A 25,898-nucleotide genomic window follows, 5' to 3' on the forward strand; every position below is an offset into this window, starting at 1 on the left:
AGGGAAGTAAGCCAGGGGAGTTCAGTAGTGAGTGAATCTATTGAAGATAAGATACAGAGTTGGGGGATGTTTATAGACAAACAAGTTCCAGAGAGCACTGTGAAGAAGTTTGGAGGAAGGGGTAGCAGCAGGAGTCCACCGTCTATGTCACCTCCCTTCTGTGTTTAACAAGGACCATTACCTTTCTCAATATTTTCCTTTTTGGTGATAATACCACTCTTATTTTTCTACTACTATTTTGATCTTTTTTTGGTTAGTGTCTGTTGGATATAAAAATGCTCTAGGAATAAATTCTCGGTGCTGCAAAGTGAAACCAGCACTCAGGCAAAAGTTTTCTCAGCAAGGCAATTTACTGCTGCAGAAGGGTGCCACTTGCGTCAATCAAGATCACAAAAGATCATAATCAAGATCACCGAACAAAGGAGAGGTTTTTTTTTGTTGTTTTTTTTTTTTGTTTTATCCCTGACACGTAGTCCTTACCTCTGTGTCACTCCCCCATAGGCTGGGGTCAGACCATGCAATCCGAGCTGACCCGATTGGCTACTTGCAAATATTTTTCTAAATATGGAAGGGAAGGGGGACATGAGGTACAGTGGTGAGATGTGCAGTTTTGGGGGAACAATGGTGCAGGTAACCAATGGAACAGATGTGAGTTATTGATTAGATCTGACAGGAGGGGGGTAGGCTGTTTACAGTAACTAGGGGCAAGGAGACGTAGAAAGAGAAATTGAGTTTGAGAACAAAGGACAAGGAAGTTAACAGGCTAAACCTTTGAAGATATATCTTACAGTGTCTTTTATTTTTTTCTGTTTGTTCTACAAGTATTAATATTTCCTGAGCTTTCTGTCCAGTCTTCCCTTCTTACTCTATATGATTTAACTCATTTCATCTGTTTTTTTCTAGCCAGTGCTCTGTATTCTTTATCTCTAGCCTAGACTTAAGAAACATCTTTTCCTGGCAAATAAGGATGATTTTTCAAATAATAATTTTTAAAAACCATCTGTGGGCCGGGCATGGTGGCTCATGCCTGTAATCCCAGCACTTTGGGAGGCTGAGGCTGGTGGATCACCTGAGGTCGGGAGTTCAAGACCAGCCTGACCAACATGGCCAAACCCTGTCTCTACTAAAAATACAAAAAATTAGCCGGGCCTGGTGGCACATGCCTGTAATCTCAGCTACTTGGGAGGCTGAGGCAGGAGAATCTCTTGAACCTGGGAGGTAGAGGTTGTGGTGAGCCGAGATCGTGCCATTGTACTCCAGCCTGGGCAACAGGAGTGAAACTCTGTCTCAAAAAAAAAAAAAAAAAGACAAAAAAAAAAGAAAACCCATCTGTGGTGGTTAATTTTATATGTCAACTAGACTGGTTTGAGAGATGCCCAGGTAGCTGGTAAAACATCACTACTGCTGTGTATTTGTGAGGGTGTTTCTGGAAGAGATTAGCATTTGAATATATAGACTGAATAAAGGCATCACAAATCCCTTGAGGGCCTGAATAGAATAAAAGAGAAAGAGAGAGCGAATTTGTACTCAGCTTGAGCTGGGATATCCCTCAGGCCCTCCCTCAGGCCTTCTCATCAGACTGAGATTTAACACTATTAGCTCTGTTGGCCTCCAGCTTGCACACGGCAGATTGTGGGACTTTCTAGCCTCCATAATTGCATGAGCCAATCCCTCATAATAAATCTGTTTCTATGTATCTATATTTTGTTGGTTCTCTCTGGAGAACCCTGACTAAATACACTATTTAAAAAAGGAGTAAAACTTGCACAGAGATGTTTAGAGCAGCTTTATTCATAGTTTATCAAAATGTGGAAGCAACCAAGGTGTTCTCCAGTAGGGGAAGGAATAAATAAACTGTGGTATCTCCATAAAATGGAATGTTATTCCACACTAAAAAGAAATGAGCTATCAACCATGAGAATACATGGAGGAACCTTAAATGCATATTACTAGGTGAAAGAAGCCATTCTGAAAAGGCTATGTACGTGTGATTCCAACTTCATGACATTCTGGAAAAGGTAAAACTATGGAGACAATAAAAGGATCAGAGATGCCGGGGGTTGGGAAGGAGGGTAAATTAATAGGTGGAACACAGGATTTTTAGGGCAGTGAAACTATTCTGTATGATATAATAATGGTAGATACATATCATTATTCATTTGCCTTAACCCACAGAATGTACAGTACTGAAAGTGTACTGTTAGGTAAACTGTGGACTTTAGATGATGATGTGTCACTGTAGGTTCATCCATTGGAATAAATGCACCACTCTTGTGTGGGATATTGATAGTGGGAAGACTGCCCAATTAAGAAATCTGTACTTTCTACTCAATTTTGCTGTACATTTAAACTACGCTAAAAAATAAACTCTGTTTTAGCCTGTAACCCCAGCACTTTTGGGAGGCTGAGGGGGTGTATCACTTAAGGCCAGGAGTTCCTGACCAGCCCGGCCAACATGGTGAAACCTTGTCTCTACTAAAAATACAAAAATTAGCCGGGTGCTGTGGTGCATGCCTGTAATCCCAGCTACTCAAGAGGCACAAGAATCGCTTGAACCTGGGAGGGGGGTTGCAGTGAGCCAAGATCCTGGCACGGCACTTCAGCCTGGGTGACAGAGTGGGACCCTGTCTCAAAAATAAATACATAAATACATAAATAAACTCTGTTTTAAAAAATGAGCAAAAGGCCAGGCGCAGTGGCTCACATTTGTAATCCCAGCACTTTGGGAAGCCGAGGCGGGAGGATCACTTGAGGTCAGGAGTTCAAGACCAGCCCGGCCAACATGGCAAAACTCCATCTTTACTAAAAATACCAAAATTAGCCAGGCATGGTGGCATGTGCCTGCAGTCCCAGCTACTTGGGAGGCTGAGGTGGGAGAATCGCTTGAACTCGAGAGGTGGAGAGTGCAGTGAGCTGAGATCACACCACTGTACTCCAGCCTGGGCAACAGAGCAAGAGTCCGTCTCAAAAAAATAAAAAACAAAAAAACAGAGCAAAAGACTTAAACAGATACTTCACAAAATAAGATATCAAAATACGCCCAAAATGTGAAGAAAACCCTAGAATTGCTAAAATTTAAAAAGTACTAACAATACCAATTATTACTGACAAAGATGTAGAGTACCTGGAGCTCTCTTAATTACTTGTGGGAGTGCAATTGGTCCAATAACCTTGGGAAATGTTAGGCAGTTTCTTTTCCCCTCCCCTCCCCTCCCCTCCCCTCCCCCTCCCCTCCCCTCCCCCTTCCCCTTCCCCTCCCCTCCCCCTTCCCCTTCCCCTCCCCTCCCCCTTCCCCTTCCCCTCCCCTCCCTTCCCTTCTTCCTTCTTTTTTTTTCTTTCTTTCTTTTTTTTTGAGACAGAGCCTCACTCTGTCACCCAGGCTGGAGTACAGTGGCGTGACCTCGGCTCACTGCAACAACCTCCACCTCCTGGGTTCAGACGATTTTCCTGGAGTAGCTGGGATTGCAGACATGCACCACCACACCTGGCTAATTTTTGTATTTTTAGTAGAGACAGTGTTTTGCCATGTTGGCCAGGCTGGTCTCGAACTCCTGACCTCAAGTGATCCTCCCACCTCAGCTTTCCAAAGTGTTAGGATTACAGGCGTGAGCCATTGCACCTGGCCATGTTAGGCAGTTTCTATTAAAACTATATATATCCTATTATCTAACAGTTTTACACCTGGGTACTCAAGAGAATGCTCAAGAGAAATGAGCATTTACATGTACCTTGCTATCTTTGTGTAAGAATTATCTTAGCATTCTCATTTGTAATAGCTAAAAACAGACAGATGAGTACATGAATTGTGTTACAATAATATAATGAAATACTTTACAGCAATGAAAAAGAACTGTAATTTGTAAACAACATGAATGAATCTCACTGTGTTGAATTATAGAAGTCAGAAGGCACAACTAATATATGGTTGTGAATGTTAGAATAGTGGTGGTTAGACAGGCAAGGCGTGGATATTGACTCAGTTCTTAAACTGTTTTCTGTCTAGATCTAGGTGGTGATTACAAAGGTATATACATATATAAAATTTGCTGGACACTTATGTGTATATTTTTCTGTGTAGGTTATACCTCAGTTTAACTAAAAATGATAGGTTTTCCTTTTTTTTTTTTTTTTTTTTTTTAGAGATGGAGTTCGCTCTGTCTCCCAGGCTGGAGTACAGTGGCACAACCTCAGCCCATTGCAACTTTTGCCTCCCACGTTCAAGCTATTCTCCTGCCTCAGCCTCCCAAGTAGCTGGGATTACAGGCACACACCACCATGCCCAGCTATTTTTTGTATTTTTAGTAGAGACGGGATTTTGCCATGTTGGCCAGGCTAGTCTCGAACTTCTAACCTTAGGTGATCTGCCCACCTCGGCCTCCAAAAGTGCTGGGATTACAGGCGTGAGCCACCGTGCCCGGCCAAAGAAATATTTGACATTTTAGTTTTTCATGCTTTTAAAAAAATTTTTTTTTTTTTTGAGACGGAGTCTTGCTCTGTTGCCAGGCCAGAGTACAGTGACGTGATCTCGGCTCACTGCAACCTCTGCCTCCTGGGTTCAAGCCATTCTCCTGCCTCAGCCTCCCAAGTAGCTGGGACTACAGACATGTGCCACCACGCCCAGCTAATTTTTGTATTTTTAGTAGAGACGGGATTTCACCATGTTAGCCAGGATGGTCTTGATCTCTTGACCTTGTAATCCGCCCGCCTCAGCCTCCCAAAGTGCTGGGATTACAGGCATGAGCCACCATGCCTGGGCTTTAATGATAGGTTTTCAAACTTCACATAAAACCATCCTTTCTCCTTGCCTGTTTTTTTGCCTGTCGTTTCCAGCTTTGACATCATTTTTGGTTCTTTGCTCTTTTTATTCACCATTGGCTCTCAGAGGATTCATTTATAAAACTGATAATAGATCCTGGTAACATTAAAATATATCTGCCTGATCAAAGATATAGTCACAGACCTTTTTTAGTAATCGATAAATATATATTCCTGCCAGTGCTTAGCGTTCTACTACATAGTTTCATCTAGATACACTTCTGTCATCTTAGACTCACCTTCATTAAAGAGCTTTACTCTCCAGCATTTCCTTATATGATAGCCATAATTTCTCTCATCTCCAATCAAAACCTTGGAGTAATTTGATTTTTCTCTTCTTCCTTATTGTGCTAGCCAGCCACTTTATGTTTGTTGTTGTTTTAAAAAGAGATGGGGTCTCGCTTTGTTGACTCTTAACTCCTGAGCTCAAGGGACCCTCCTCCCTCAGCTTCCTGAGTAGCTGGGACTTCAGGCATGCAACATCACACCCAGCTTTAGCCAGCTACTTTACCAAGTTTGGTTAATTCTTTGATTGGCATCTTGAATCCATCTATTCTTTTCCATTCCTGTTAGTATTAACCTACTTTTTTAGTATTTTTTACTAAAATGGCTTATGCATTATCTCTATTAATTCCTACAATTCTGTGAGTACTGTTCCTATCTAGAGATAACTTGTTAATACTTGCCATTTAGTAGGTGGCACAACAAGGGTACAAACTCAAGTCCAGAGCCTTCATACTTCAATATTTTATGTCGTTAGCTTTAGAATATAAATGTGTTGAAAGTTGAGTGTAATCACAATATGAAAAAATTAAAATAGAAAACACCCAGCTGGGCACAGTGCCTCAGGCCTGTAATCCCAGCACTCTGGGAGGCCAAGGTGGGTGGATCACCTGAGGTCAGGAGTTCGAGACTAGCCTGGCCAACATGGTGAAACCCTGTCTCTACTAAAAATACAATAATTAGCTGGGTGTGGTGGTGCATGCCTGTAATCCCAGCTACTCAGGAGGCTGAGGCAGGAGAATCACTTGAACCTGGGATGCAGAGGTTGCAGTGAGCTGAGATCACACCACTGCAGTTCAGCCTGGGCGATGGAGTGAGACTCTGTCTCAAAACAAAAACAAAACACTCGAAATTTCGAATAGGTTTTTCAAACTACTCCCTTTTGGTTTAGTTGCATGGTATAGTGGATAAAAGCACAGACTTACAGAAACATCTAGTTTGAGTCCTAACTTTGCCACTTATAAACATGTGACCCTTACTCAAGTTATACTAACTATGCTTTAGTTTGCTCCTCTACAAATAGAAGATAATTTGATATCTACCTTAATAAGGTGGTTTGTGATAATTGAGACTTTATATGTAATGACTTAATAAGCATAAACATGTTCCTGATAATCCCAGGTACATAGCAAATGTTCCGTGAAGTTAGCTCATTATTAATATAATTTAGTGGTGTTTGGACATTTCAGCTAAGGGCTCTTGTTGGGAACACCAATAAATAAAGGAGACTAAAAGCATTATTTCACTAATTCAAATATATATCAAAAGTTCTTTTACACTCCCTGGCACCATAATCCCTCCCATTCACTCTGTGCCCCACTTCCTATACCCAGATATACATACTGTATATCTGATGGAATTATACTTATAAAGATAAGTGAAAAACATATTAGAAAGTTAGAACTTTCCGGCCGGGCGCGGTAGCTCACACCTTAATCCCAGCACTTTGGGAGGCTGAGGTGGTAGATCGCCTGAGGTGAGGTCAGGAGATTAAAACCAGCCTGACCAACATGGTGAAACCCTGTCTCTACTAAAATACAAAATTACCCGGGCATGGTGGTGCATGCCTGTACTCCCAGCCACTTGGGAAGCTGAGGCAGGAGAATTGCTTGAAACTGGGAGGTGAAGGTTGCAGTGAGCCAGGATTTGCACCATTGTACTCCAGTCTGGGCGACAAGAGCGAAACTCTGTCTCAGAAAACAAAAGGAAAGTTAGAACTTTCCATCATGTTAAAATTTTCTATAGAGCAAAATGTGTATACTTTTTTTTTTTGCAGCTTTTCAAAGGATTAAAAAATAATACTTAATTTAAACTTCGGTGAATTCAGCAAACTTTCTTCTTTTTTCTTTTCTTTTTTTTTTTGAGATGGAGTTATGCTCTTGTCGCCCAGGCTAGAGTCCAGTGGCGTGATCTCAGCTCACTGCAACCTCTGCATTCCGGGTTCAAGCGATTTTCCTGCCTCAGCCTCCCAAGTAGCTGGGATTACAGGTGTATGCCACCACGCCCAGCTAATTTTTGTATTTTTAGTAGAGATGGGGTTTCACCATGTTGGCTAGGCTGGTCTTGAACTCCTGACTTCAGGCGATCTTCCTGCCTTGGCCTCCAAAGTGTTGGAATTATAGGTGTGAGCCACCACACCTATTCTACCATATTGAGTCAAACTCTTCTACCTAGGTTCAAGGTTTGTCTAATAGGATTTCTGTTTCTTTTTCCCTCTTTCTTAATATAAGTTTTTAGCTCAGATTCTCATATGAACTCACACCCTATTATACTCCATCCTGTCTTCCCCCATTGCTGTTCATTTTTACCCATGATGCTCATCCTCCTTCTTTCATTAGCACCCAGCTCTTTTCAGTTCATTTTCACCCAGCACTTGGCATATTTGTGGCACCTTTACTTTTTCTTCCTATTCTCTGTCGTTACCTATAAAGTTCTTCTCAAAATGTAGACCACAAACTGTTTCTGGTCATGATGAGATAAAGGGCTTACATCACTATGTAAGTCAACTATAGCATACAGTATACTGTTTTGTTTAGCTGACTTTTTGAGCAAGATTTTTTCTTTTTTTTTTTTTTTTTTTTAGAGTGTAGTGGCATGATCTCAGCTCACTGCAACCCCCACCTCCTGGGATCAAGTGATTTTCCTGCTTCAGCCTCCTGAGTAACTGGGATTACACGTGTGCCCCACCACACACAGCTAATTTTTTTTTTTTTTTGTACTTTTAATAGAGATGGGATTTTACTATATTGGCCAGGCTGGTCTCAAACTCCTGACCTCAAGTGATCCGCCCACTTCAGCCCCCCAAAATGCTGGGATTACAGGCATGAGCCACCGCACCCAGCCTTTAAGGAAGATTTTCTTTTTTTTGTTTCTCTTTTTTCTTTTCTTTTTCTTTTTCTTTTTTTTTAAGACAGAGTCTCGCTCTGTTGCCCAGGTTGGAGTGCAGTGGCGCTATTTGCAACCTCCGCCTCCTGGGTTCAAGCGATTCTCCTGCCCCAGCCTCCCAAGTAGCTGGGATTACAGGTTCCTGCCACCATGCCCAGCTGACTTGTGTATTTTTAGTGGAGTTGGGGTTTCATCATGTTGGCCAGGCTGGTCTCAAACTTCTGACCTCAAGTAATCCGCCTCCCTTGGTGTCCCAAAGCACTGGGATTACAGATGTGAACCACCACGCCCAGCCTTAAGCAAGATTTTATTGATGAGAGAGCAGTGTATTGATTCGTATTCTGGTGCAAACTCCCTTATCTTGTTAGAGACCAACACTTCAGTAAACTTGTCTATACCATACAAGTTAACATTGTAATTCTGTCAGATATACAGTGTGTTGATGGGGAGTGGGGCAGAGAATGAATGGCAGGGGTTATGGTGCTAGTGAATATTAAAAGACTTTATTCATTGGTTTTGGCCTTTCAGCATCTGAATTTCTGTTCCGTATTTCTGGAATTCATTCCTTTATGATTTTTGGTGGGAAGCTTAACCTGCTTGTTACAATAGCCAGGTACTTACTTTGTCAGCCTCCCTTTTGCTATGACACGTGAGCTGTGGACTTGGTCTAGCAAATGCACCAGTACAGACAGCATCTTTGGAGCTGGGGACATGGAAAAGGAGGAACTGCGTGGACCCTGTCTGTGGTGGTAGTAACAAGTGCAGTGGTGTTTTCCCAGGGCCAAGTCTGCTACAGTTTTGAACATCCTTGGTTGTGTAGCCTATAAATTGGTTTCTCTGAAGATTATTATCCACCAGATATGTTTTCATAAATGTATTTTTTACTTAAATTAGCCAAACTAGGTTTTTGTTGCTTCCAGCTAAGAACACTGACTGAAAAAAATACTAACAAAAGAAAACAAAACACCTTATACTGTTACAGTTACTTTAAGCAAGCTGATCACAAGCAAATCTTGTTTTCTCTTAAATTACACATGAGGTTTTTTTTTTTTTTTGAGACGGAGTCTCGCTCTGTCACCCAGGCTGGAGTACAATGGCATGATCTTGGCTCACCGCAACCTCCGTCTCCCGGGTTCAAGCGATTCTCCTGCCTCGGCCTCACGAGTAGCTGGGATTACAGGCATGCACAACTACGCCCGGCTAATTTTGTATTTTTAGTAGAGATGGGGTGTCTCCATGTTGGTCAGGTTGCACATGAAGTTTTAAAAATGTTTTAGGCTTTCTCTGTGAGACATGTAGACGGTACAAATTCTAAATAATAATGATTTCATTTTAGTATTTGCATTTTAAATTTTCAGTGTGTTTTATGGACCATGTGCTGCTATGTATGCCTGAAGAAGTACTTGAAATGCAAATTTGGGGAGACTTTGCCATATAAATGCTTGGCTGGATTAAGCGCCTAATTAGGATGGTTTTTCAACAAGTTGGAGTAAGCATGCAATCGGTGAGTGCTCAAAATTCATTTTTTAAATCCCGACATTTAGATATTTTAAGAATTTTTTCTGAGAAAATGAAATAAATCTATATATGACCAACATCTTGAATTCAATATGTTTATGTACTGTTTAATTTGCTTTCTATTTAAATCATAGAAGTGAATCTTTTCTCAGCATCTGAAGTAAGGAAGTAACTTTCTGGGTTACATTGAAAACTTACCAGTATTCATGTGACCATTAAGAGCAATATATTTGTTATTAGTGAGGAAAAGGCTTAAATAAGCAGAAAAATCATTGCATAAAATATGCTTGGCCAACACTTGACAGCGCTCTTAATGTTGTAGAATCATTAACATTGAATGCTGTTATAATGTGTTTAAACAACACAGTTATTTAAAATGTAAGTCATGTCTCTTAAAAATAACAACTACTGATAAGAAGAAAAAAGTTACTATAATGATTGTTCTATGCTAGAGATGTTAGTTTTTACCTTGAGATTTTTTATAAGTATTTTCTACTGATATATAAAGTTTGTTTAGACCTATAAATTATTAGAGCAAGTATTGTGTCAAGCACATTTTGTAGAATATTTTGTTTTACATTTTCAAATTCATTTTTTTTCATGGCTATGACATAGAATTAAATTTTATTTATTGAAGATACCGGCAGGTTACATAATTTGAATATGGGTATACTTTTTTTTTTTGGACAGGGAGTCTTGCTCTATTGCCCAGGCTGGAGTACAGTGGAACAATCTCGGCTCACGGCAACCTCTGCCTCCCAGGTTCAAACGATTCTCCTGCCTCAGCTCCCTGAGTAGCTGGGATTACAGACTCACACCACCACGGCCAGCTAATTTTTATATTTTTTGGTAGAGATGGGGTTCCAGTATGTTGGCCGGGCTGGTCTTGAACTCCTGACTGCCCACCTGGCTTCCCAGAGTGCTGGGATTATAGACATGAACCACTGTGCCTGGCAGAATATGGGTATACTTTTTAGTGCACTTTTACTTTTTGTTTTTGTGCCTGAACTTTGAATCTCCCCAGCTTCCAAGGTTACATCTGTTTTCTTCAGAGATTAAAAAGTAGAGAACCAAATAAAATTATCTTTGTTTATAGCTGCATAATTTTGAGATTATTAGCTTGAGGATAAGCAATAGGAAAATGACTTGTAAATTTATTGGTATTTTCATATCTTTCAGTTATATGTTCCTATGTTTAAATTTCACTTAGTGGCCAGGCGGAGTGCTCAGGCCTGTAATCCCAGCACTTTGGGAGACGGAGGCAGGAGGATGGCTGGAGCCTAGGAATTCAAGACCATCCTGGGCAATATAGTGAGACCCTGTCTCTACAAAAAATTCAAAAAATTTAGCTGGGCATGGTGGCACATACCTCTAGTCCCAGCTATTCGGGAGGCTGAGGTGGGAGGATTGTTTGAGCCTGAGAGGCAGAGGTTGCAGTAAGCTGAGATTGTGCCACTGTACTTCAGCCTGAGCAATAGAGCAAGACCCTATCTTTAAAAAAAAACAAACAAAAAAACTTCAGTTAGCTCAGTTTTATCATAGTGTGGACTGACATTTTAGTAATGACAGCAAAAGTTTCTTTTTCTCTTGCTTGCACAAGGAAGGGAAGTTTTTGTTATTTATGATTTCCAAAAACCAAAGCTTTATAATTTCTATTTATTGTAATTTTAGTAAGAAGTATAGTTTAATGGTAAGATTGTGGGTCCTGGATTTAAGCACACTTGAATCTGAAATTTGTCTCTGTCAGTTATTGCCTTCGTCTGCAAAGTAGCTATAAGAATTGCTACTGCTATAAGAATTGTTACCTGTGGATTAAATGACAGTGTATGTAAAGCATCTAGCACAGTGGCTTGTACAGTGTAGGTACATTCAATAATAGTTTCTTCCATTTTTGCTGTTACCAGCCTCCTACCCGAAGACAGGTCAATATGAGTACTGCTAATTGAGGCCAAAGTGCAGAATTCTGTTTCAGGCACAGATAGCACGCTTTATTTAGCTTGTTCACTTTAAGCTGGAAAATGGGTGCCTTCATCAAAGAATGGACCAGCTAAAGGAGTATTAACTTGCTCAAAATATTGTAATTACAACTGAGAGTCCTTCCTACTAATGGCAGATTAGCAAGATCTATTTTTAACTTATTGAAGCTAGCATATAATCATCAACTTTAATCAGCTGAAAATTCATATAAAAACAAATTTTATTCTAACATAAAGCATTGTGATCTTTTGGAGTTAACTAATTTCTAGTATTTTTTAGCTTGTTGCCTAACAATAAAAATACAAAGGAATCTTTCAAGATTTTATATTTGGGCACCAGAAAATAAAAGAAGCTTTCTTAGTTCTACCTTTCAGTGATTAACATGTATTTTCCCATTGATCTGATACATACAGGCATACCTTGGAGATACTATGAATTTCATTTCAGATCACCACAATAAAGTGATAGTGAAATACAGTGAATCACTTTTTTTTTTTCTTTGAGACAGTCTCACTCTGTAGCCCAGGCTGGAGTACAGTGGCGCAGTCTTGGCTCATTGTAACCTCTGCCTTCTGGGTTCAGGTGATTCTCCTGCCTCAGCCTCCCAAGTAGCTGAGATTACAGGTGTGCGCCATCACACCAGGCTAATTTTTTTATATTTTTAGTAGAGATGGGGTTTCACCATGTTGGCACTTGATGCTTCTTCATCTTACACTTTTGTTATGGAGATGGCTTTTTTCCTTATGCCTCATTAACCAACTTCTGCTAGCTTCAGCTTTTCTTTTGTAGCTTCCTTGCTTCTCTCAGCCTTCACAGAATTGAAGAGAATTAAAACCTTGCTCTGGATTAGGCTTTGGCTTAAGGGAATGTTGTGGCTGGTTTGATATTTATTTTCTCTATATCAGAAATAAGGCCTTCTTTCTTTCTTATCATTCATGTGTTCACTGTAGTAGCACTTTAAATTTCCTTCAAGAACTTTTCTGTTGCATTCACAACTCGGCTAACTATTTGGGCCAGAGACCTAGTTTTCAGCTTGTCTGGACTTTGAACATGCCTTCTTCACTAAGCTTAATACTTTCTAACTTTTGATTTAAAGTGAGAGACATGCAATGCTTCTTTTCACTTGAACACTTGGAGATCATTGTAGCATTAAACTGGCCTAATTCCAGTGTTGTTTTGACTCAGAGTAGGGAGGTCTGAGATTGCGGAATAGCTGGTTAGTGGAACAGTCAAAACACACATAACATTTATCGATTAAGTTTGCCATCTTACATGTGCTCGGTTCATGGCACCCCAAAACAATTAAAGTGGTAACAACATCAAAGATCACTGATCATAGATCACCGTAACAGATATAATAAGAATGCATAAGTCAGGACCTGGCCTGTAGGGGGGTGGGGGACAAGGGGAGGGGGAGCATTAGGACAATGCATGCGTTGTCCTGATGCATGTGGGGCTTAAAACCTGGATGACGGGTTGATGGGTGCAGCAAACCACCATGGCACATGTATACCTATTTAACAAACCTGCATGTTCTGCACATGTATCCCAGAACTTAAAGTAGAATTAAAAAAAAAAAAAAAAAATAGGCCAGGCGCCGTGGCTCACGCCTGTAATCCCAGCACTTTGGGAGGCCAAGGCGGGCGGATCACAAGGTCAGGAGTCCGAGACCAGCCTGGCCAACATAGTGAAACCCTGTTTCTACTAAAAATATAAAAATTAATTGGGCATGGTAGTGCATGCCCGTAGTCCCAGCTACTCGGGAGGCTGAGGCAGGAGAATGGCTTGAACCCAGGAGGCAGAGGTTGCAGTGAGCCGAGATCACGCCACTGCACTCCAGCCTGGGCAACAGAGCAAGACTCCATCTCAAAAACAAAACAAAACAAAAAGGCTGGGCCCGGTGGCTCATGCCTGTAATCCCAACACTTTGGGAGGCCAAGGCAGGTGGATCACGAGGTCAGGAGATCGAGACCATCCTGGCTAACACGGTGAAACCCCATCTCTACTAAAAAAAAAATACAAAAAATTAGTTGGGCAAGGTGGCGGGCGCCTGTAGTCCCAGCTACTCGGGAAGCGGAGGCAGGAGAATAGCTTGAACCCGGGAGGCAGAGCTTGCAGTGAGCCAAGATCACGCCACTGCACTCCAGCCTGGGTGACAGCAAGACTCTGTCTCAAAAAAAAAAAAAAAAACCATTATAAATACCTTAACTCATTTAATGCTCATAGGCTCATGAAGCAGATAATATCTCCATTTTATAGGTGAGAAAACAGAAGCATAGAGGGGTGAATAATTTGGCCAGCTTTATACAGGCAGTAAATTGATAGAGGCTAATTTTAAAGCCAGGCCTATATGCTACAATGGCCTGTTTTCTCTTTACTGTCTTTTATTTTCCCTCAACATTTGTTTGAATTTAAAACCACATGCTCGCATATCTCCAAACTTTTTATGTCACTAAGCAAAAATGTTTTTAAATTGCAGGAAGTAAGAATAGTGTGAAGCTAATGTGATTCTGATTAATTTCAGTATTTTATATTGGAAGAAAAGTTACTATAGCAAGTATCTATAATAATTTGTATTATTGTACTCTGGTTTTCTTTTGGTGCTTTGGAGGAGGGACGTGAGTAAGGAAGAAGAGAACTGAGGGAAGTGTTAATCTTTAGTTAAGGATTTAAAAATTGTTGCAGAATTTCATCTTCCCATTTTCACTCCTTCCCCCCTCCCAACACACACTTTTAATTTTCCCTTAGCTCCCTGAGAATTAAGAATTTACATTTTGTTGGGTCCTAACTTTTTAAAGACTGATTAACAGTATGGATGCTCTTCCCAGAAAAGTAACACATACACAATTTTGTGTGCAATTTTAGGGATACATGAACCTCTGCATTAATGCATTAATATCACATAGTTTATCTTGAAAAACATATTTTTTTTTGTTTGTTTGTTCTTTGAGACGAAGTCTTCTTGTGTCCCAGGTTGGAGTGCGGTGGTGCGTTCTTGGCTCACTGTAGCCTTTGCCTCCCGGGTTCAAGTGATTCTCCTGCCTCAGCCTCCTGAGTAGCTGGGATTACAGGTGCCCGCCATCACCCCTGGCTAATTTTTGTATTTTTAGTAAAGACAGGGTTTCACCCTGTTGGCCAGGCTGGTCTCGAACTCCTGACCTCAAGTGATCCACCCTCTTCAGCCTCCCAAAATGCTGGGATTACAGGCGTGAGCCACCACACCCAGCCAGCAAAACATATTTTTCTTAGAGTTAAATTTATAGTTTTTCCTGCTAAAAGTTGCCCTCAAATAATAATGTACGTTAAACTAGTCTATAATAAATGAATTACCACATACAGCTTGAGTGCAGTCATCATGGATGAGACAGATGACAGCTTCAGATTCCAGCCTCACACGTCAACACTTTCTACAATAGCATTTCACAATGTTAAAAAAGAACAAACTACTTTCCTGTTGTCATCCTCCTCCTTGCTGTCATCACTTTCAAACACTGTTGCTAAATGTTATGGACTGTCATTACTAGACACAGACATGCATGTGCGCACACACACACACACAGATTCACTGTTAGATTATTTAAAAGCAGTTTTCATAGATAAAGCATGGTTTTTCTGTTTAGCTATTTCTCTCTTTTTTATTTTTTTTTTGAGACAGAGTCTCGCTCTGTCACCCAGGCTGGAGTGCAGTGGTGCGATCTTGCTCGCTGCAACCTCCACCTCCCGGTTCAAGCAATTCTGCCTCAAGCCTCCCGAGTAGCTGGGACTACAGGTGCGTGCCACCATGCCTGGCCAAGTTTTTATGTTTTAGTAGAGACGGGGTTTCGCCATGTTGGCCAGGCTGGTCTCGAACTCCTGACCTCAGATGATCCACCTGCCTCGGTCTCCCAAAGTGCTGGGATTACAGGCATGAGCCACCGCCCCAGGCCCTGTTTAGCTGTTTCTTTTTTTTTTTTTTTTTTTTTGAGACAGAGTCTTGCTCTGTCCCAGGCTGGAGTGCAGTGGCACGATCTCGGATCACCGCAACCTCTGCCTCCCAGGTTTAAGCTATTCTCCTGCCTTAGCCTCCTGAGTAGCTGGGAGTACAGGCGCGTGCCACCACACCTGGCTAATTTTGTATTTTTAGTAGAGACGGGATTTCACCATGTTACCCAGGCTGGTCTTGAACTCCTGAGCTCCTGACCCGCCCGCCTCAGCCTCCCAAAATGCTGGGATTACAGGCGTGAGCCACCAAGCCCGGCCAGCTATTTCTTAATGGCATTGGATTGTCTTATTTTCTAAATGAAATTGGATTATCTTGCCAGGCATGGTGGCTCACGCCTGTAATCCCAGCACTTTGGGAGGCTGAGGTGGGTGGATCATGAGGTCAAGAGATCGAGACCATCCTGGCCAACATGGTAAAACCCCGTCTCTACTAAAAATACAAAAATTAGCCGGGTGTGGTGGCACATGCCTGTAGTCCCAACTACTGGGGAGGCTGCGGCAGGAGAATTGCTTGAACCCGGGAGGCAGAGGTTGCAGTGAGCTGAGATCACGCCACTGCACTCCAGCCTGGCAACAGAGGGAGACTCCGTCTCAAAAAAAAAAAAAAAAAAAGAAAGAAATTGGATTATTTTATGACCATTTTCTTCTCCCTGCCTTCTCTCTTACATCTGAAGAAATATTAATGACAGTTTGTCTTTAGAGGAAGTCTTTCCTTCTCTAAACTAGCATACTGACAAGACATAGTTCAGCCACAAGTTACAGTAGGAGATGCACTTGGGTCATACAGCCTCCCAATGCACAGATGGTGACTTTTCAGTACCATCTGTTCACTGTTTCTGCACAGCCATTTACAATTTCTCCCCCTCTATGAGGGCTGAATAGAAAAAAATAGAAAAGTAGTCAGACCTAGTTTTAGAGTTCCTGGAAATTAGCTATTCTTTCCTCTCACTTTTTCCTACCATCCAATAAAGGTTATGGCTCTTCATTCTAAATATTTCAGTCATTAGTTTACACAGACCCTTATTTGATATTTATTGGTGCTAAGTACTATGTAATTCACAAGTAACAGAAGAACACATTATGTTAGTCTACTGTGTATGCTTGAAAAAATAATCACATAAAGCAATCTGTTCTTTTCCTTCCTTTAACTTTGTAGAAGATACCTAAATAATCTACTTATTCCTTATAATTAAAAGCTGAATCGGCTGGGCGTTGTGGCTCATGCGTGTAATCCCAGCACTTTGGGAGGCCGAGACGATTAGATCACCTGAGGTCAGGGGTTCGAAACCAGCCTGGCCAACATCATGAAACCCTGTCTCTACTAAAAATACAAAAATTAGCTGGGCATGGTGGCACCTGCCTATAATTCTAGCTAGACAGAGTTGCTGTAACCCAGGAGGTGGAAGTTTCAGTGAGCCGAGATCGCACCACTGCACTCCAGTCTGGGTGACAGAGCGAGACTCCGTCTAAAAAAAAAAAAAAAAAAATGCTGAATCATTGGCCACTTCTCTTGTTGAAGGCACCTAGTATTTTTCTGATATTAAACAGATGGAAACATAATAGTTGACATTTCGCCCTGCAACATGCGTAGTGAAGAATGCTAAAAGCTGGAAGAAACATTAATTCCTGACCTTGGCAAATCCTTTCTAAATTTTTCTTTGTGAGCTTTTTGTCCTCTTCATCTCCAGGCAAGACCTTTGTTTGCTGGAGGGGAGAAAGATTCACTTTAGACTGTCTAATTGTCACATTGTGATGCACAAATAGCATTCCACTTGTACTACATCATAGGAGAATTTTGACTTGTGACTAAATAGAAGACTCAAGAAGAGAAATGACTGAATGGTATACTTACTTTTGCTCTATGGATTTATTTGTAAAAGAACAGGATCTATTAAAATATATAAGGTAGGGCCATGTGCGGTGGTGCATGCCTGTAATCCTAGCACTTTGGGAGGCTGAGGCAGGTGGATCACCCGAGGTCAAGAGTTCGGGACCAGACTGGCCAACATGGTGAAACCCCATCTCTACTAAAAATACAAAAAAATTAGCCGGGCGTGGTGGCATTCATTTGTAATCCCAGCTACTGTAATCTCAGCTACTCAAGAGGTTGAGGCAGGAGAATCACTTGAACCTGGGCGGGGGGTGGGGGCGGAGGTTGCAGGGAGCCGAGATTGCTCCACTTCACTCCAGCCTGGGCGAAAGAGCGAAACTCCGTCTCAAAAATAAATAAATATATTATAATAATAATAATAATAATAATAATAATAAGGTAAAGAGTTTGCTTAAATACTGTCTTAGAATTATTTGCCCATGTTTGTTCTTTTTTTGGTGGGTAGTCTGATGTTGACATTGTAGAACTGCGAGGCTTCCCATTTTTCTCTAGTCAGATGTTTTCCTTTCCCTTAGTCCTCACGTTATTAAGACTACTTGTGTCATAATCCTGTATGATTATTGATGTGAATGATGTTTTCTTCTAAGCTTCAGAGTGACTTTGCTTCTTAACATTCTTTGTATACTATTCAATTTTAATATTGTTATCTTCCTTTCTACTTACCAGTTTTCTAATCTTTGCCATCCTTTTTATTTACATTTCCAAAGCAAGAGCTATCATTTTTGTTGGTTATTGGAGTCAGTATAGGTTATAAGTACTTTTTGGAACTCTTCTAGTTAAGATTCAGTGAAACCTTGGAAAATATGTGATAAAAATTATATGAAAACTATGGCAGGTGCCAGGGGTATTATATATCCTTCTATGATTTCCACTTTGTTGGTTTTTTTCTCAGGGGGTGGGGGGCGGGGGGACATGGTCTCACTCTGTTGCTTAGGCTGGAGTGCAGTGGTGTAGTGGTGTAATCCTAACTCACTGCAGCCTGGAACTCCTGGGCTCAAGGGACCTTCCTGCTTTAGACTCTCCTGTAGCTAGGACGACAGCATGCATCACCACCCCTGGCTAATTTTCCAATTTTTTGTAGAGATGGGGGTCTCACAAAAAGATCCCAGGCTGGTCTCAAACTTCCAATCTCAAACTTCTGGCCTCAAATGATCCTCCTACCTCAGTCTCCCAAAGCACTGAGATTACAGATGTTAGCTACTGTGCCCAGCCCTGAACCCCACACTGACTCATACTGTTATCCTTGAATTAGACTTGATTGCTAAAATTTAAGAAATCAGATAGTTTCTGTGCTCGTTTTATAAGTTGTATATGCTTTTATCTAAGGATCTAGTTTGAGTTAGGTTTTGGAGCCTCCACTGTTTACGGTGAACAGTTGTTTGGTTATGCTGTTTATATTGGGGTAATTTCATTCTTTAAAGTAGAATGATCACGGATTGATCTTAAAAAAGGGGTAGCATCCATTTCTCCAGAATTCATACTCAGCTGATTTGGTTCTTTTTAGTCTTTAGAATATAATTGTTTTTTGAGTTTTTGTTTTGTTTTATTTTTGAGACGAGGTCTCGCTTTGTCACCCAGGCTGGAGTGCAGTGGTGTGATCTTGGCTCACTGCAACCTTCGCATCCTGGGGTCAAGCAGTTCTCATGCCTCAGCCTCCCAAGTAGCTGGGATTACAGGTGTGCACCACCATGCCTGGCTAATTTTTGTATTTTTAGTAGAGATGGGGTTTTGCCATGTTGGCCAGGCTGGTCTTGAACTCCTGGCCTCAGGTGATCTGCCCATTCCGGTGTCCCAAAGTGCTGGGATTACAGGCGAGAGCCACTGCACCCAGCCTTATATAATTGAATGTTAAAGTTTGATGAATAAGTATAATAGTCATATAATTCTTACTCTTTTCTTTTAGAATTGCTTTTAATAGCATACTACCTTTCTTTACTTATTCTGTCCAGGCTTTCAAGTGTAGCACTCAAAACAGATGGATAGTTTTTCCTTTAAAGAGAGATCATAGACTTGGGGAGAAGTTTCAAGGTACAATTTGTAATGATTTACCTAACATTCAACACGTGTGCTTTTTTTTTTTTTTTTTGCTTTGAGGGTTCATTTTTGTCTTTAAGCATCGCATAATGTCCTGTTTTATTATGATTTCATCTGAAAAATTCTGCTCAGATGAAATTTCTTACCTTTCCTTTGGGGAGTAGGCCTCCCAAGAGCAATATGCCTGGATTTCAGCCTTTGCTCACCCTTGGCCAAGCATTCTTGTGCAGCAAACAACATGGAGCACCCTGCATGGTACACATTCAGATTCTGAACTTTGTACTAATTTGGGATTGTTTTGAAAAGTGTATTACAGCAAAAGTAACATACATTTAAGAAAAATTATGTATATCAAAATTCTAAAACTAAAAATATAGCAGAAGAGATAAAATAGTGTTTCTGTTGCAGAATAGTATGAAAACCTGATGAAAATAAAATTTTTACTGTAAGTATAGTATTTAAAAATTACTGGCTAGTTTATATTTTTATATAATACCTTACATTAAACTTTATTGAATTAATAATATCTATCTATCAATCTATATATTCTTTATTTTTAGATTGAGAAACATTAGCTTATTTGCCATAACATTTAGAGCATTCTGATCCTTTAATTAATGTGTTAGTATGTCGTACAAATAATTGTCTAATGCTTTGTCTTAACAGTTCTGTACATCTTGTAATTAAGCTTTCGATTTTTCCTACTTCCTCAGGTACTTTGGTCTAGGAAGCCATATGGTTCGTCTCGAAGTATCGTAAGGAAAATTGGTACTAATTTGTCTCTGATTCAGTGTCCAAGAGTTCAGTTTCAGGTACTATATTTTATATATTTTAAGTATTTTATTAATATGTACATTAGAAATATAAATAGGCAAGATGGTTTTAAAAGCATTTTGTTTTTGAGACTTTTCACCAATTGATGCCACTATCAATACAATAAAAGAGGATTAAAAACCACAGTAAAGCCTTTCTAATTTTAGTTTCTCTGTGAAGTGATTGAGATTTTTAAGATATTTATCCTTCTTAAGGATGCATATGTGAAGATTTAGAAGCATATAATAAGCTAAGCAGTTGTTAATTCCTAGGTGACCTCAAACATAGGCTTTATATTATTTCAGGTGCTTCATGTACCACCATTATTTTTCTTCTGTAATTATACCTTCCTCTTTGGATAGCCACTCTGTTCCCCTGCTTTATTTTTAGATCTCTGTGGATGCCATATAAGTTGCTTTCCCTGTCATTGGTTTCAAGCTCAGCATTAATTATAGGATCCATTGCCTTGGCAATGACAGTGTCAAGACAAAAAGGTAATTGTGGTTTTCGCAGTGAGGTGCTAGTCAAACCGTGAATCAGGAGAACTTTTGAAAGTCTTAGTCTTAGAACTTTTGAAGGTCTTAGTACAGTATTCTCTTTTAGCACCAAATCTGGAGCAACTCTACTTTTTGCTTGGAGATATTGCTATTTTCCTTGATTTGTGCTTTTGTTTCTTTCTTTTTTTTTTTTGAAATGGAATCTTGCCTGTTGCCAGGCTGGAGTGCAGGGGCAGGATCTCGGCTCACTGCAATCTCTGCCTCCTAGGTTCAAGCACTTCTCCTGCCTCAGCCTTCTGAGTAGCTGGGACTATAGGCGCACACCACCACGCCCAGCTAATTTTTGTGTTTTTAGTAGAGATGGGGTTTCACCATGTTGGCCAGGATGGTCTTGATGTCTTGACCTCGTGATCTGCCTGTCTCGGCCTTCCAAAGTGCTGGGATTACAGGTGTGAGCCACTGTGCCTGGCCTTGTTTCTTATTGTTATTATAGTATTAGACATTTATCACATAACTTTGTTCTTTTTTTTAGCAATCCTTTACAACCGTAATGTAACAACATTTCAGTTCAACATTGAATAATACAAAATTCAACAGATATCTCTGCCACTTTTAAATAATAGATTAACATGTGGGGATGTGGAAGATTTATTTAACTCATCATTCAGAAATTCAGAAGTGCCCACGTGTACCCGTTTGATAACATGTCATGTTCTTAAATCACTCCTCCTGGTAAATGGAGATGAAATGTGTTTCTTTTCCTTTTTTCTTTTTTTTTTTTGGAGACAGAGTCTTGCCCTGTTGCCCAGGCTGGAGTGCAGTGGCGCGATCTCGGTTCACTGCAACCTCCACCTCCCAGGTTCAAGCAATTCTCCTGCCTCAGCCTCCTGGAAAATTGGTTTCTAAATAAGTGGTAGAAATTAGCATTTATTCAGGTTGACGTGTGTGGTAGAAATTAGCATTTATTCAGGTTGACTGGCAAGGTTGTTCATTGCTGTGTTTATAATCCTGCTCACAGACTGACTGGCTAAACCTTTGTGCATCGGTCTAGAAATGGACAGACTGGAGCTGAGCATGGTGGCTCACTCCTGTAATCCCAGCATTTTGGGAGGCTGAGGCAGTCAGGAGTTCAAGACCAGCCTGACCAACATGGTGAAACCCCGTCTCTATTAAAAATACAAAAATTAGCCGGGTGTTATGGCACACACTTGAAATCCCAGCTACCCAGGAGGCCGAGGCAGGAGGATCACTTGAACCTGGGAGGCGGAGATTGCAGTGAGCTGAGATTGTGCCACTGCACTCCAGCCTGGGCGACAGAGTGAGACTCCATCTCAAAAAAAAAGAAAAAAAAGAAATGGACAGATTGGAGCTTTCCAAGAAGTAATTTTTTATTACAGTATAGGCTTTTTTTTTTTTTTTTTTAAACTCATGAAGTCAAACATGCAAAGCCTTATTTATTTATTTTTTTATTTTTTTGAGACGGAGTCTCGCTCTTGTCATCCAGGCTGGAGTGCAGTGGTGTGATCTTGGCTCACTGCAAACTCTGCCTCCTGGGTTCAAGCCATTCTCCTGCCTCAGCCTCCTGAGTAGCTGGGATTACAGGTGCCTGCCACCACGCCTGGCTAATTTTTGTACTTTTAGGAGAGACGGGGTTTCACCATGTTGGCCAGGCTGGTGTCAAACTCCTGACCTCAGGTGATCTGCGCATCTCTGCCTCCCTAAGTGCTGGGATTACAGGCGTGAGCCACTGCACCCGGCTGCCTTTTTTTCTTTTTAATAATCAAAATGAAGAAATCTGTGGTAATAAGTCTCTCAAGTACTTTCCAAGAATTCAGTTCATTTAGACATGAACTGCTCTTATTTGCCAGTTTCCTTCAAATAGCTGTTATGTTAACTAAGGTTTATAAATTTTTTTCTGATTGTTCAATTCCATCAGTGTCTTTCTAGTTAACTATCTTACCTCCCTCCTAGTTCCAGGAAAATGTGCTTCAGCGTTTGCATTCATATAGCTAGAGGCGTGGAGATATCTAACGTTATCTGATTGCAACCCCCAAGTCTGTCTTGACAGTCAATGGGCTGAAGTACTAGAGTCAAGTACGTTTACTTGGGAGAATTCTTTTTCTCGATGTTGTCAGTCTTTTAAAAGAGTATGAGCAGAAAAAGAGTATTAGATTTAACTAATTTGAACTGCATTTGAAAAAAATGGATTAACATAAGGAGAAGAGTAAGGTACGAGAAACATTGATGACCTACTTGAGAATGTAGTGAGAGACGGAAGCCATTTGTTTATAGTTATAGATTTTTATTTCCAGTTATACTGAGTCTTTTTTTTTTTTTTTGAGACGGAGTTTTGCTCTTGTTGCCTAGGCTGGAGTGCAATGGCACAATCTCGGCTCACTGCAACCTCTGCCTCCCGGCTTCAAGCAGTTCTCCTGCCTCAGCCTCCCAAGTAGCTGGGATTACAGGCATGTGCCACCAAGCCTGACTAATTTTGTATTTTTAGTAGAGATGGGGTTTTTCCATGTTGGCCAGGTTGGTCTCGAACTCCCAGCCACAGGTGATCCATCCGCCTCGGCCTCCCAAAGTGCTGGGATTACAGGTGTGAGCCACCGCACCTGGCCCATACTGAGTCTTTTAAAATTCAACATCGGTGTTAAAGTATTTTGTCTGGTGGCCCACACCTACAATCCCAACACTTTGGGAAGCTGAGGTGGGTGGATCACCTGAGGTCAGGAGTTCGAGACCAGCCTGGCCAACATGGAGAAACCCCGTATCTACTAAAAATACAAAATTAGCTGGGCATGGTGGCAGGTGCCTGTAATCCCAGCTACTCAGGAGGCTGAGGCAGGAGAATGGCTTGAACCTGGGAGTTGGAGGTTGCTGTGAGCCGAGATCACGCCAATGCACTCCAGCCTGGGCAATAAGAGTGAAACTCTGTCTCAAAAAAATAAAAATAAAAAGTATTTTGTCTGCTACTTAAATGTTTTACATATGCTATCATCCTTCTGTATCTCCATTGCTTCTTTGTTTATCAGAAATATAAAAGATGTAGTCTTCAAAATGTATAGAGGAGGCAGTTTTGAGTAAGAAAATTGAAAATGCATTTTTTTCCCTTATTTTTATAGCTCATTTAGGGGCTAATTGATGTGGAATATATCCAGGCTATCTGGGAGTCCAATGTGGGTAAATATTATTACTGAAAGTCTGAGACTGGGAGTCTACTATGGGGCACAGGGCAAGTGGACATCATTATACTGAGACCATATCCAAGTTGAAGTGGATTAAACTGAGAACGGGACAGTCATACGGTCAATTCAGAAAGTGAAGTTAGGTAGTCAAAACCAGTCTTCCCATTGTCCTCGGTGATTTCACTGTCTTTTGGAGAACCCACCTGAAATGCAGCCTCATTTTTCTTTGCTTCCTCTACTTCTGTTGACTTTCACTTTCATTCCTTTCCTAGTACTTGCATCACTGGCAACAGCTCAACCCTGTCAGCCTTGAAACCGTTTCACCTTTGAAATCTTAGACCTCAATATATTCCTTCTAGATCACAGCATCTCCTCCCTGTACTAGCTAACCCATGTATCTTTGGTCAAGTAAGACTCTTATATAAATGATAGGCAGTACAGGCATATTCCTTTGTGTTTTGAACATTAGATGAGATTATGCATGTGAAGTCCTGAGCATAATTACTCATACATAGTGAGTGCACAGTAAAAGTACTGCTGCTAGTAGTGGTTTTGCTATTATCATTATTGCCACTTTATAGTTACGGAACTAATTATCTTCTTTGGTTTTCTAATTTAACTCCTTTGGGAGGGGGGCGAGGGATAAAAGGCAACATATATGGTGCAGGGTATACTGCTTGCGTGATGGGTGCACCCAGATCTCACAAATCACCACTAAAGAACTTACGTAACCAAATGCCACCTGTACCCCAACAACTTATGGAAAAGTAAAATAATAGTAATAAATAATTTAACTCCTTTGTTTTACAGATTGGATTTCTGTATATTTTATAGGGTCACAAATCAGAACACATACCAACACATTTAGTTACACCTTCATCCAATTAATGGGCACAGTGACTATTGTGCTGGCAATAAAATGAGGTGATACATGTAAAAAGCCCTATAAAAGACACCCAATACATGTTTCTTTGCTGTGTTATTGAAGACCTGCCTATAACCTCTTAGGTTTTATTACTTCTCCTGTACTTCAGTTAGCTCTAGGAATGAATTGGCTACTTTATACTCAAAACAGGATTTCTAGACCCTTCACATTTACTTTGGTTGAAGAAAGCTAACTTCCCCTGGCCCTTTTCTACCTTTCACATATGTGTATTTCAGCACATCTACACACTTGTGGCCATAAGCATTTTGTGTATTTGGATATCGTTTTCCTTGTGGAGGTAGGAACTAGATTAAGACACACTAGGAGAACAGGCCCTTCTTTGTCTCCTAGTTTCTAAATTCATGACATCAAAAGAAAATTCAGTTCATGGAGGGGCTTGCAAAAGCAGTAAACTCTGGGGGATAAGGAGGAGTGGGATGCAGAGGTTTTAATTTGCAGTGTTTTTTTTTTTTTGAGACAGAGTCTTGCTCTGACACCCAGGCTGGAGTGCAGTGGCTCAATCTTAGCTCACTGCAACCTCTGTCTCCTGGGTTCAAGTGATTCTCTGTCTCAGCCTCCCGAGTAGCTGGGATTGCAGGCACGCACCACCACACCTGGCTAATTTATTTATTTTTTATTTATTTTTTTGAGATGGAGTTTCAATCTTGTTGCCCAGGCTGGAGTGCAATGGCGCGATCTCGGCCCACTGCAATCTCCACGTCCCGGGTTCAAGCGATCTCCTGCTTTAGCCTCCCAAGTAGCTGGGATTACAGGCATGCGCCACCACACCTGGCTAATTTTGTATGTTTAGTAGAGATGGGGTTTCAACATGTTCTCCAGGCTGGTCTGGCTGGTATTACAGGCATGAGCCACCGTGCCCGGCCTGTAGTGGTTCTTAACACTGGATGCATATAAATCATCAGGAGCGTTTAAAAAAAAAAAAAAAAAAAAAAAAACCCATGCTCAGGCCTCATCCTCCAATGTGACTGTATATGCTTCCCTACCTCTGTACTAAAATTCTTAGGGAGCTTTTAAAGAAATACAGGTCCTGTTTAATAGCTTACTAAATCTGAATTTCATGCATTTGTTTT

General features: G+C 40.8%; 1 protein-coding gene across 13 annotated transcripts in view; it reads left to right on the forward strand.

The window, feature by feature from the left end:
• Positions 1-25,898, forward strand: part of MTFR1 (mitochondrial fission regulator 1) — a 135,946-nt gene that overhangs the window by 15,914 nt on the left and 94,134 nt on the right. For all 13 annotated transcript variants that reach the window (XR_010127218.1, XR_008504036.2, XM_054497515.2 and 10 more), the window contains 2 exons: positions 9,342-9,487; positions 20,098-20,196. Coding sequence is in view for 11 of the 13 variants with exons in the window: in XM_054497515.2 (XP_054353490.2) it covers positions 9,422-9,487; positions 20,098-20,196 (165 nt within the window). In the remaining 2 variants the exon portion in view is untranslated. The remainder of the gene's footprint in view (positions 1-9,341; positions 9,488-20,097; positions 20,197-25,898) is intronic.

Source organism: Pongo pygmaeus, chromosome 7, assembly GCF_028885625.2.
Source record: "Pongo pygmaeus isolate AG05252 chromosome 7, NHGRI_mPonPyg2-v2.0_pri, whole genome shotgun sequence".
NCBI lineage: Eukaryota > Metazoa > Chordata > Mammalia > Primates > Hominidae > Pongo > Pongo pygmaeus.